Source organism: Alosa sapidissima, chromosome 3 (assembly GCF_018492685.1).
Source record: "Alosa sapidissima isolate fAloSap1 chromosome 3, fAloSap1.pri, whole genome shotgun sequence".
Lineage (NCBI taxonomy): Eukaryota > Metazoa > Chordata > Actinopteri > Clupeiformes > Clupeidae > Alosa > Alosa sapidissima.
The window spans coordinates 11,171,634-11,183,599 of record NC_055959.1 but is presented as its reverse complement, the minus strand read 5'-3'; the positions used below and the strand labels follow the sequence as shown (position 1 = coordinate 11,183,599).

The 11,966-nt window shown below is 41.0% G+C and overlaps 1 protein-coding gene across 1 annotated transcript; it reads left to right on the top strand.

Moving 5' to 3' along the window:
• The first annotated feature begins 2,955 nt into the window (after nucleotides 1-2,955).
• Nucleotides 2,956-11,725, top strand: colec10 (collectin sub-family member 10 (C-type lectin)). Its single transcript, XM_042086699.1, has 6 exons — nucleotides 2,956-3,218; nucleotides 4,769-4,840; nucleotides 7,708-7,779; nucleotides 8,895-8,948; nucleotides 9,142-9,237; nucleotides 10,652-11,725. The coding sequence occupies exons 1-6, from the start codon at nucleotides 3,104-3,106 to the stop codon at nucleotides 11,068-11,070; spliced, it is 828 nt and encodes a 275-aa protein (XP_041942633.1). The 5' UTR covers nucleotides 2,956-3,103; the 3' UTR covers nucleotides 11,071-11,725.
• The last annotated feature ends 241 nt before the right edge of the window (nucleotides 11,726-11,966 follow it).

The window sequence follows — 11,966 nt, the reverse complement described above, 5'->3', positions numbered from 1 at the left end:
TATTCAAATGATTGTTTGTGGCAACACATTAGTGTCCATAAGGTCAGAATTTTCAACATGCCAGCATATAAACTCAAATATTGCACCTAAATAGATACATGTGTTGGTGATCTTAAGTGATATGAAGCATCATTCTGACAACTGTTTCTCTTATCTCCCATCCTGTCTCTGGTACGCCCTGTACGTGACGCGAGTCCCTCCCTCCGCTGATCAGCAGGACGGTCTGTCCTCTACACAGAGCAGACAGAACGAGAGGAAACACAATTTATGAGCAATTCTCAGTGTTGCCAAAACATGTGCGCTCATCAGTTTTTTTCCCCCTCTGGAGCTGAAAGTCTCCATCTCAGTTCATGCATTTTTCATTACATTTACTTGAACAAGTGGATACAATTATATAAGACTGTCTCAAGGGATTCAGAAAGGGGCCACTGACTGCAGCCAAGTCACCACACCTAATGGGTGGGGCTGCAATATGGCAAGACTGACATGTTCCTCCTCCTCAGAAGAGAGGTCAAAAACAGGGTGATTGATCGGTTCCTCTGATCCAACTCATTCTCATTCTTTGAAAGTTCCACATTTGAAGTGCCCACAGACCAATAGAGGACAATATAGTGACCCAGCCCATGTTTTTACTCTATGCATCTATAAATTCAAAATGATACTGTTGAAGATGTTTAACATATTAAATGCCGCATGAATCCCAATCATTTGGACTGAGAATAAAACAATTCACAATTCCATGTTGTGTGATTAATGTGTACTATCAGAGCACTATTAAACTAATACAGTTAAGTAAAACTAAAAATTGAACTATAGTAGCAGTACATTGATGACTTTTTCCATGACCATCCTAAAACACCCATATACTTTTGTAAAATGTTATTCTATCTTACACAACTCGTATCAGTCTTTATCAGGACATATTTGTCTTTATGATAGAAACATACCAGAACTCCCATTTCAGATGAATGGAACACAAACACAGTCTGAGACAGTCAAGAGGTCAAACATCTCTTATTTGTCGGGGGATTTTAAGGGGTTTTTACCCTTAATAAAAAGAGAGTTTCACTGTCCTATGGACAACTGAGATGAGTATACAAGTTCCAATGTACTGAAAAGTAATTGTGCAAAGGTGTTCCACCTTGATTTATCGGCAGAAAACAACTCGGTGACATAAAGGTGATTTCATCTCTTGTCCTGCAATCCTCAGCCATGACACATTCCACACAATAAGAGCAGACTCTAACAAAAGCATAACATTGTTTCAACAATGAAGAACTCAACAATGAATAAGCAACCACAAACTTCACAATGAATGGAATACAGGACATAACAGCATAACCTCACACCAAATCTGCAAAACCATACACTAATTCTCAGTTTGACTCAGTTTTCAATTTCCTAAAACACATCTTGCATCTTGATTTTGTTTTTCAAACACAACCTATCAAAATGCCACACTTATTCACCAGTGCTTCACTCTCTCTACTCACATAACACTCATTACTTTACTGAACACCATCCGATCATTGCCTTAGTATAGGCCTATGAATAGATATACTCTATACATAGGTATAGACCCTTTCAACCTGCTCCTAGAGGATTTCCGCTTGAAATGTTCAGAACCAATGCAAATACTTAGAAATGAAAATGAATCAGACTTTTGCGTAATGTTCTACAAAAAGTCGACATTATGTAATGCCCCCCCCCCCCCCCCCCCCCTCCACACACACACACACACACACACACACACACCAGGGTTGTGCAAAATTCCAGAATTGAATTGAAACTGGCTCTTACAGTAAATTCCTATTCAATTCTTGAATTTCAATTGAGGTAGCAAACAGGAAGCAGAATTGCAATTGCAATTTGATAGTAGTCAGTCATTTCTTTCTTTGGAAATACAGTAATTTCTGTCTTAGGCAAAATCAGCTTTTTCAAAACTCCATGTACATCTGGTGGTCATTGTATTGTGCTTTTATTTTTTGTTGTTGCTGTTGTTGGCTGTAAAATACTCTATTCGCAACAGCAAATTATTTGGGAAAAATCACTATTTTTGCTTTCAATATTGCTTGCACTTTTACTGTGTATTTCAACTTCTCTCTGTAGTTGACTTTCACTCTTGTATGAAAATATACATATAAAGCCCATGAAAGACAGACAAAGAGCAAAGAAGAGAGAAAGTTTTGAGAAACAGTGTGTACATGATGTATCCATATATTATAACAAAGGTGTTTATAATGTGAGGTGAATGTTTGTGAGGTGAATGTTTGCTTTAAAGATGTGTTTATGACATTTTGAATGTTGTGTGTCATTTTGCTGGAGATTTGAGGCATTTTGCATTTTGTGTGAGCAATTTTGGGTTTTGTGTGTAGAGTTTTGAAAAATAGATACAGAGTTTTGAAAATGTGTGTAAACAGTTGTAAAAACTGTTGATTTGAGTGTGTGGGTTCTCTATTTTCAAACAGCAGATTATGGATATAATGATGCAGTAAGAGATTATGCTGTTACCCTTAATAAAAAAGAGAGTTTCACTGTCCTATGGACAACTGAGATGAGTATATAAGTTCCAATGTACTGAAAAGTAATTGTGCAAAGGTGTTCCACCTTGATTTATCGGCAGAAAACAACTCGGTGACATAAAGGTGATTTCATCTCTTCTCCTACAACCCTCAGCCATGACACATTCCACACAATAAGAGCAGACTCTAACAAAAGCATAACATTGTCTCAACAATGAAGAACTCAACAATGAATAAGCAACCACAAACAAACTTCACAATTTAGTCATGTACTCTGGGAACTTTTGGAAACAATAGAGCCTCTACATCTGTGCCCAATCAACATCCAATCAAGATTAATGAATGTTACATTCTTACACATTTTAATTAAAACAGTCAAACCCTGACCTAGTGGCAATCTCAAAACTCGTTAGAGAGCATCAGAGTCACTAGATTCTCCCTTACACACGGTCTCTGAGATGGGAGTAGCAGTTCTGGACAGTGTTGTTTGACAGAAGAGTGATAAGTTCTGGTAAACGGATGGGAGAGGAGCCCTTCTTTTGTCCCTTGGTGGGGAACACTGTCTAATTTCCCAATTAGACATGGCTCTCCAACTTCTCGGCAGCCGGCTCCTACTGCTTCTTCTTCTCGGCACTATGGTCTCAGAGATTTCTCCAACTGAGGTCTGTTCAAATACCATTCTACCAGGATCAAAAGGTATTTCTGAGTTGTTGCTTTTTTTACCTCTTGTGACAACCATGTGTAGCCATGTTGGTGTTGTGATATGAGGTTTTAGTACGGGTGAGGGAGTTCTTTGACATCCACCAGTGTTTTAATGGTCCCATGTTGTAATACGCACACATTGCAAGTTGCACAGATGGAAAAATAATTGTCTGTTGCAAATTTGGAATTGCTGTTCATGCCAGTACTAAGTACTTACGCCGCAGTTTTGACAGTGATATTGATGAAAGCTGCTCAACAACACTGTGGGAAAACGTCAATGCTTCAACGTTTCAAAATCATATGTTTGGGCCTGACAGAACTTAGACTGGAAAAGCTATTATAATTTAGAGGTATTTTCGGAGGAAATTAATGAGCCTTTATGCATTATATGCAAAAACTGTTCAAATATGAGGCTTTAAGAGGTTATATACGTACCATAGCCTAGTGTAATAGGTTTGCTGTAAATACAAATTAATTTGATCTACCATAATTTTGTCAGAATTTCAGATGTTTGCCATGTTCCCTTATTTCCCATGGGAGTCAAAACTCACTTTGATTTTGACAGCAGCATTATCTCCACAAGATCTGCAGTGTATTCCTTTTCCAGCTGCTCTCATAAGAGACCATGCTGCTATTAAACTCTGTGTGTGTGTGTGTGTGTGTGTGTGTGTGTGTGTGTGTGTGTGTGTGTGTGTGTGTGTGTGTGTGTGTGTGTGTGTGTGTGAATGTGTTTTTGAGTGTGTCAGTGTATGTGTGTGTGTGTGTGTGTGTGTGTGTCTGTGTGTGTGTGTGTGTGTGTGTATGTGTGTGTGTGTGTGTCTGTGCGTGTGTGTGTGTGTGTGTGTGTGTGTGTGTGTGTGTGTGTGGGAGAGAGAGGCATATTATAGGAGATGCAGTGCCAGGTCACATCTGTATCTGTGTTTACGCGCTGCTTTGTGTGAATGTGAAAGTCTGGTTAGCAGGACAAGCAACCTCAGCTAAATCAGTCGTGTGAAAGCCTGTGCAGTCATGCAGTCAGCGCTTTATTCCATCATATAAAACAACACCCACTGCTGTAGACACGGCCTCTTCTGAGTTCACTTTTGGACCAGTGCATACTGCACAGAAGAAGAAGAAGAGGAAGAAAGAAAAAAAAAAAACGTTACCTAAAGCACTTGCTGAACACATGTTCTGCCTCTACAGGGAAAACTGTAAAAAAGGAAAAAAGAAAAAAAAAAAGTTGTTGCCTTTGAGGAACGGTTTCTCTCACTCTGTTTGTGCCAGAGAATTGAGCACGTCGGCCTACTGAATGTCGGTATTTAAACAGCTGGGCTCCCATAGACATGCTTATTAGGTTAAGACCCATCTCAAACATGGCCGTCCGTGCACTAAGACTCCGAGGGGGCAGATGCCTTTTTGAATATCTGTTTGGTGTGTGTCTGTGTCCTTGAGTCTGTTAGGCCTCTACTACTCACTCTATCTACTGAATTAGGATCTGAGTGTTTGTCTCTGTGTTTGTCGTGGCTGCCACTGTCCTTTAACTTTCACTTTTGCTTCTTTGGCAGGCGATGATGGCGAGATTGGCCAGGAGGGCGAACAGGGAAAGCAAGGAAAGACAGGACCACCCGGACATCGAGGTCCCAGTACACCCCACACAACCGCATGCACACACACACACACACCCGCGTGAACACACGCGCACACACACACACACACACACACACACACACACACACACACACACACCCACCCTTCCCTCAGGTTTGTCCCCATGCATGTCACAAAGTTTGCTGTTAAATGCTTGGAGATTAAAGGGAAAGTTGGTTGGGGCCCAGGGTATTTACGAGGGGACAGAAATAACCCGTGTGCTGCATGCAAATCTTTTAATTTGAAAGCCTAGTAAACAGCGTAGTGGGCTGCAGGACTCCCGAATTAACTGTGGACATACACAGAGTGGTTTTCATGACATCAGTGCTCTAGATTCAGACTCCTAGCGACTGCCAATGACGTTACACTGATGTGGCTATGACGGTCTAGAGGGGGGCTGGGCTTCTATGTTCCGGTGGTAAATACGGTTATTTTTTGACCATTTTCTTTTTTTTTTAGAAAGGAAATTGGTCACACAATTACATTTTTTTCATGTCCTTTTCCTTTGATCCTAAAATAGATTGTTTTAAGGGGAAAGCAGAACTCTTGCCCTTACCTTATATGGTTAAAAGATTGCTAAATATATATACAGTATATATTCTCTGTGTTATAGGCTCAATTTAGTAAATAGCTTACTGTAATGTATGCATACATTGTTTTCTCCAAAACAAGACTCTCAACTATATTCATACAGCACTCCCCCCATAGTTTTATAGTATAGCCCATTACATGTGAGAATATTGTGAGGAAATGTTATGATTATACAAAAGTTTCAGTAATCTGCAGTCATTTTAGTAATTTCAGTAATCTACAGTCATTTCTCTTTTGGTGTACAAATGGACTAAGGTAAATTTGTCAAGATTCAGGTTTGGGATAATGTGAATACTACAATTATGTAATGAACAAGCATGCAATTTTTCAACAGAAATCTTCACATTTGAGCAAAAAAGTGTTTTATTTATGTCACATATTTGAAAAATGAGTCAATCTATCAAATGTCCATTCTGAGCAATTTGCAAAATGGAAAGTCACCGTGAGAAGCCACAACTCTGTGGGGCGGGTTTTCTCGGAGCGCCCGCAGTGTTTGACCTTGCAGGGTGACGTCTCCTCGCCCTAATTGGGTGTAGAAGGAGTTGAATGTCGGTGGTTGGACGCCAGACCACCTCTTCCCCAGAGGGAAGCCTCGTCAGAGAGGCAGGCAGACGTGTTAATTGCGGTAACGGGCCGTGGTGTCGCCATATTCTGGGGGAGAGAGGAGGTGGTGCGGGTTCTCCGACTTTCGTGCTTTGCTCGTCCCCTTCCAGGCAAGCTGTTTATTTTATCGCTCTGCTACACACAAGCCACACGGAACAATAAGATCCCAACAACCCACCTCCCCCCGTCCCCTTCTGATTCCCAAACATCCATCTTACTTGTCCAGAGGAAATGAACAATTCTGCCAGGAAGGGCAAATCTCAGTGAATTCCAAACACAACAAAGAGTAGTGATGTGTCTGTTATTCTGTTATGCCGTATGCCATATACTGTTTGTAAAGGGTTGAGCTCCAGCTTATTTATAGGCCTGCAGCAACATCATGCCATCAACCCTTTAGCAGAGGTAAATCTGTTCCGGGAAAATAGCAGTGACACTGAACTTTTGAATGTGTTGTATATGTTTCGGAGGTTTTCATCTGTCAGTAGAGCTTGACTGAGGCAAACTAAGGCTCTCAGAGTGAGTGAGTCTACAGAAATGTCACCCCCCGCCGTTGACTAAGCAGAAAGTGAGGGTAGCCAGACAGCAATTAGCTTTAAATTGTGTAGTGCCACAACATGGGGCACTGTAAAAGGGAACACACTGATCTGTGTGCCTCCCATAACGAACGCTAGAAGAGTTTCCATTATTTTGAAAGACCAGGTATCTTTTCACAGTTTCACAGAGACTAGACTATCTGGAAGAGAAATGTGTGCTTTATGTGGAAAAGCCAACAATATCCAAAAGTGTTCCTTCTCATTTCACTTTAACTGGCATTATGGCATGAGTGTTCCCATGAATCACCTAAAAAAAATTAGGAAATGTGATTCTCCAGTGAAGTCCAACCTCACTCTCAGCAATATCACATCCCTCCACTGAAACCAGACACAAGAGAAACTAAAATAAATGTCCAAAATTGACAAAAAAATTCCAAGGCCACACTTTCTTCGGAAGACTTCCAAGTAAGTCTCCATTCCACAGATTTAATTTATTAACGCCATCCTCCATGTATTTACTCAGCAAGGCGCGTAGAGGAGAGGAAATACCTGTGGAGCTGTACTGGGGCGCATTTTAGAAGAGCAATTAGAGCCTCTGTGGAAAAACAGTCAGGAAAGTGCTGTGCGAAAATTACTGACAATTACTGTTCCATTCAATCTACGTCAATAGATTTTTAACACCGTGACATCATGTGTGGCGATATTCTACTAACCAGATCTGCTTCAGACTTCAATGCTAATTGTTTGTCAGTGATGCATGTTTATTCTTAACTTGATATGAATCATTTACTTTAGGCATATGTGAGGTTCATTTTAAGCTTCTGGAATCCCCACCACATTCCAGCACACTCTGAGCCCGATTAGCCAGTGGTTTAAAACTGCTGTTGCCACCAACATAGCCTTCTTTCAGTAAATCACAGGCAAAAACAGAAACATCTACTATAACTAAGATTTATGGTTTTGTAAAGCAGTATAATCGTTTGAGCCTTTCAGTAGAGAGACTTTATACAATGAAGCAGCAGTCTTTTGCTTTTGTGCAGCATAATTACAAACAATCGAGCACATCTGCGGCACATACTTGCTTATTTTCGGCAAACATTCTCAAGGTCTTGCTCCATGTGTCCATTCAGGGTTAACGGGAGAGCTCGGCAGTACAGGAGACGCTGGACAGACAGGGAAGACAGGACCTGCCGGATACAAAGGTAAGCATATGTGTTTCATACAACATTTAGTATGTGGGAAAGTAAATAAACATTTATTTATGTAGCGCATTTTCTAGCCCCGTAGTATTGTCGATGGGTTTAATAACACATCAAGGGGGTCCTTGGCCAGAACCTAGTGGTATTTGGGGGGCCTTGTCGTGGAAAAGTTTGGGAACCCCTGTTCTAGCACATATAAGGCCACTCAAAAGTTATCTCAAAGCCTAGACTGTGCAGAGTGAGATGGGTTCTTGTTCTGTCTTGGTGCCAATGACTATCTATGCCTTTTTCACATTCAGTAAACACAGAGCGGTCACCTCCACTGAGGCTAGTGTCAGGGCTCCAGACCCCTAAGATAAAGGAGCTCTGTGAAGATACCCTCTGGACGACAGACACTCCTCTGGACGGCAGCCAGTGTTGCTGATGAGGCCCCTTAATGTCTACTGTTTGTGTGCTGTGATACCCCTGGCACGACCTGCGCTTCTTTTTCTTAAAGATAAACTTCCATTTCATCCCATTTGCTTTCACGAGACGCCCCGGCAACTCCAAAGAAGATGTTTAGAGGCCGCTGTCAGTTCGAGTTTACGTCCCGCGACTGAGAGCGCTTGTCTAGTCGTGGCTCGGCCCCATCAACGAACGGGCCTGCTGATTAGGTTTTGGAACGCAATCGGCTCCTCTGATGAGTGTGCGCCACACGTGTTTATGGAGCGCTCGCTCTTGGCCAGGTGGCCACCACAGAACGGAACTTCCTGGAGCCTCATGTACGATGAGGGGTCAGGCCAGATTCTGTGTCACATTTCACTCACAAAACTCACTCGGCAACTATGTATGAAAGGAAATTGCTTACAGTTGTTTGTCAAAATGAAGGGTCATGGTTTATTACACAGTATATAATCTCCCATTAAACAAACCAACAACAATCAAAGAGGGGAAAAGCCATGCACCCTACGTGACTAGTGTACCTTACAGCATTCCTGAGTACTGCTGCACAATAGGCTACTGCCATCTTGTGGGTGAATGCCATCAATTATCTACAAAAATGTGAGACTCGGGGCATAAGAACTCTTGGACATTTGAAAGTGAATACAGATTAAAAGCAATGTTCTAATCTGCTACAGGGAGTAAAGGAGACCCCGGTACAGATGGACCCTCTGGACTAAAAGGAAAGCCAGGTATGATGGAATTTTATAATACTGAAAGTATTCTAAATGGTGCCAAGCAAACGCGTACTCCTGACGGATATCCCTTCACATAGAGCCATGATTAAATTTTACAGTTGTTTTATTGATGAAAAATCTAAATGAAACTCATCTATGAAAAGTTTAGCATTAATAAATATGTAATAAACAACATTCAATAAAATAGGTACAACTTGTGACTGTGGGAGATACAGAAAAGTTGTTGGCCAGATGGACGTCAACATCAACAAGCTGAAAAATGCCATTAAGTTTCTAAAGAATGGTAAGTTATGATCTCTCCTATGTCATAAAGCTATACTATTGGTTATAATGTCTTTTGAAAGTGTAGGTGTAGTGTAAAGATGTAGGCCTTGATGGTAAGGCTGTAATCATAATACACTTTGAGGGGGATATGCCCTCATGATCTCAGTGAAGAAACTGAAGAAACCTGATTACATATAATTGTTGTGAAAACACTCATATGCTTTGCACAATAATCCTCTCTTGAGCCATCACTGTGTGTGAAAGTTGAAGAATACCATGGAATTATGAAATACTGATTCCATGGATACTGAAAAAAAGCAGATGAACAGATTGTCATGGTTATTTCTAAGAAATCCTGCACTGCCTTCTCTCTCCGCCCAGACACCCTTCATGTCCTGTAGCATTTGATCAGTACTCTTTTTAAGTTGAACTAGGGTAGTGCTTAACTACTAGCTCCTACAAACTATTGTTATATATTGTCTTATGTCATGGGGGGGGAGTCATCATCTTATGTGATCATGTAAACAATATTCAAGCCAAAACTACAAAACTACTGCACCCTAGACTAAGCTATGACACTTCTTCACTTCTTAGCTAGACAAAGCCACACAAAGGCATAGCCAGAAAGCACATGCAGATGTTTCCCAACCAAGTTTTTGAATATTTGTTACTTTGGCCACAATATCTGGACATATTTTTCTATACCAATGCACAGATGTATGTTCATATGATTATAGTTATGGTTGTAATTTGTTCAACCCGCAATGGCATAAGATAGAATGGCACACAAAAAATAGAAAAATAGTATTATTTGACATTATTGTTTAAAAGAAAACATATTACCCCATGTGTTCATGAATTTGTACATAATAATAGAATGGCAGGAACTAATGTCACCCGCCACGCACGTGTGGTCCCCCCAATGTTGACATTGGCTACGGCCTTGCTTGATGATAACAAGATGTTCCATGACATGACTTGTTACGTATTTGTTTGATGATGGTAAACGCACACCTTGTGAGGTGCTCACGATGGTAAATAAGACTTGAATTTAGAAGAAGTGTCGTGGCACACTCAGAACTTCAATATGCAATTATTTATTAGACCAACGTTTCGGCTTGCGCCTTCATCAGGCGCAAGCCGAAACGTTGGTCTAATAAATAACTGCATATTGAAGTTCTGAGTGTGCCACGACACCAACTATGACTTCACATGACTTAATTCATATTTTGAGTATATCGAAAGGAAATCAAAAGACCTCGAATTAATTGGAATTGCAGAATCATGCATGCATTAGGCTATAACAGATATACTTAATGAAATTAAAGCTGGTTTATTTTATGAGCCTAAGCTCACAACTATTTTTCTAAAACTGCAAAAATCCTTCATACACTTGCTGTTTCCTGCCATGCTGTTTGATCTGTTCTACACAGTGATCTTGGGCATTATGGAGACAGAAGAAAAGCTGTACCTGATCGTCAAGGAGGCACGGAAGTACCAAGAGGCTCTGGTCAACTGCAACCTACGGGGCGGCACCCTGGCCATGCCCAAGACTGAAAACACTAACTCGGCGTTAGCAGGCTATGTCAACCGGGCTGGTCTGACTCGGGTATTCATCGGACTACAGACCAGCGAACAACCAGATCAGGGCACAGCTGTATACACAGACCAGAGTCCCGTCCAGAACTATACCGCCTGGGCAGAGGGGGAGCCCCAGGGGGCGGCCACCAACAGCAGCTGTGTGGCGCTGAGCAGTGCAGGCCGGTGGAGCCCAGTGCTGTGCGAGGGCAGCATGTTCTACGTGTGCGAGTTCAACAAGGAGCGCCTGGCTCCCATCACCCTTCAGCAGTGACTACATGGAGAGGGCTAATGTGAAGAATGAGGCCACTGGAGTATTTGTGTTTCTTAATGTTGTACTCTTGTGTTTGTATAAGTATAGTCATTACACTTGCAAACACTTTAAAATATACAGAACACTCTAATGTTGATCTTTTTTTGTAGTTGAGCATATGATTTATTAAAAGACCACCCAAAAAAATAACAACTTTACATTACCAAAGAAAGTCCTCAGTATTCTATAAAGCCACAATACTCTTTCATCCCCAACACTAAGATCCGTTTAGAACCTTCAAAAACGTAGCATAGCTGTCAGTTCAGGTCAAAGGGTGACCTTTCACAGAATGAGAACATATAAATCGCTTATGGTCAGAGTGTAATAGTAGTAAGTATCATTATGGATATAGTGACATAAAGATTAATTTCTGAACAGTAATGTAGCCTGGTCACGCCTACCTAAATTTCCTTAAGTGAAAGAGTCTGGTTTTAACCACACCACCGTGTTGCAGCTTCTGAAAACCCTACCACAACCACAAAATCAATAAGCCCTACCACGGTGAACAATGAAGTGAAACTGTTATGCCCTGGCTGTCATGACTAGCACACATTGCTGGAACCAATAATGTAATAGCCCATGCATGCAATAAAAGATTCATAATTACTACAACAAACATGAATACCATTGCAATTATTTACTGTAAACAGAGACCATTGTGAGTGGCCCTTAGCAGTAAGATTTGACAATGGCGTTTGGAATTTTCACTACAACTTTCACACTTCACATGAACTGTGAACTCAACTTTCACACTTCTGGACATGGTGGAGCAAAACTCATCTCTTTTATGCTTTTGAATTATTGATTAAAAAGTGCACATGGAAAAGAACACTTCATAGTGTAGGTTATTTAAACAG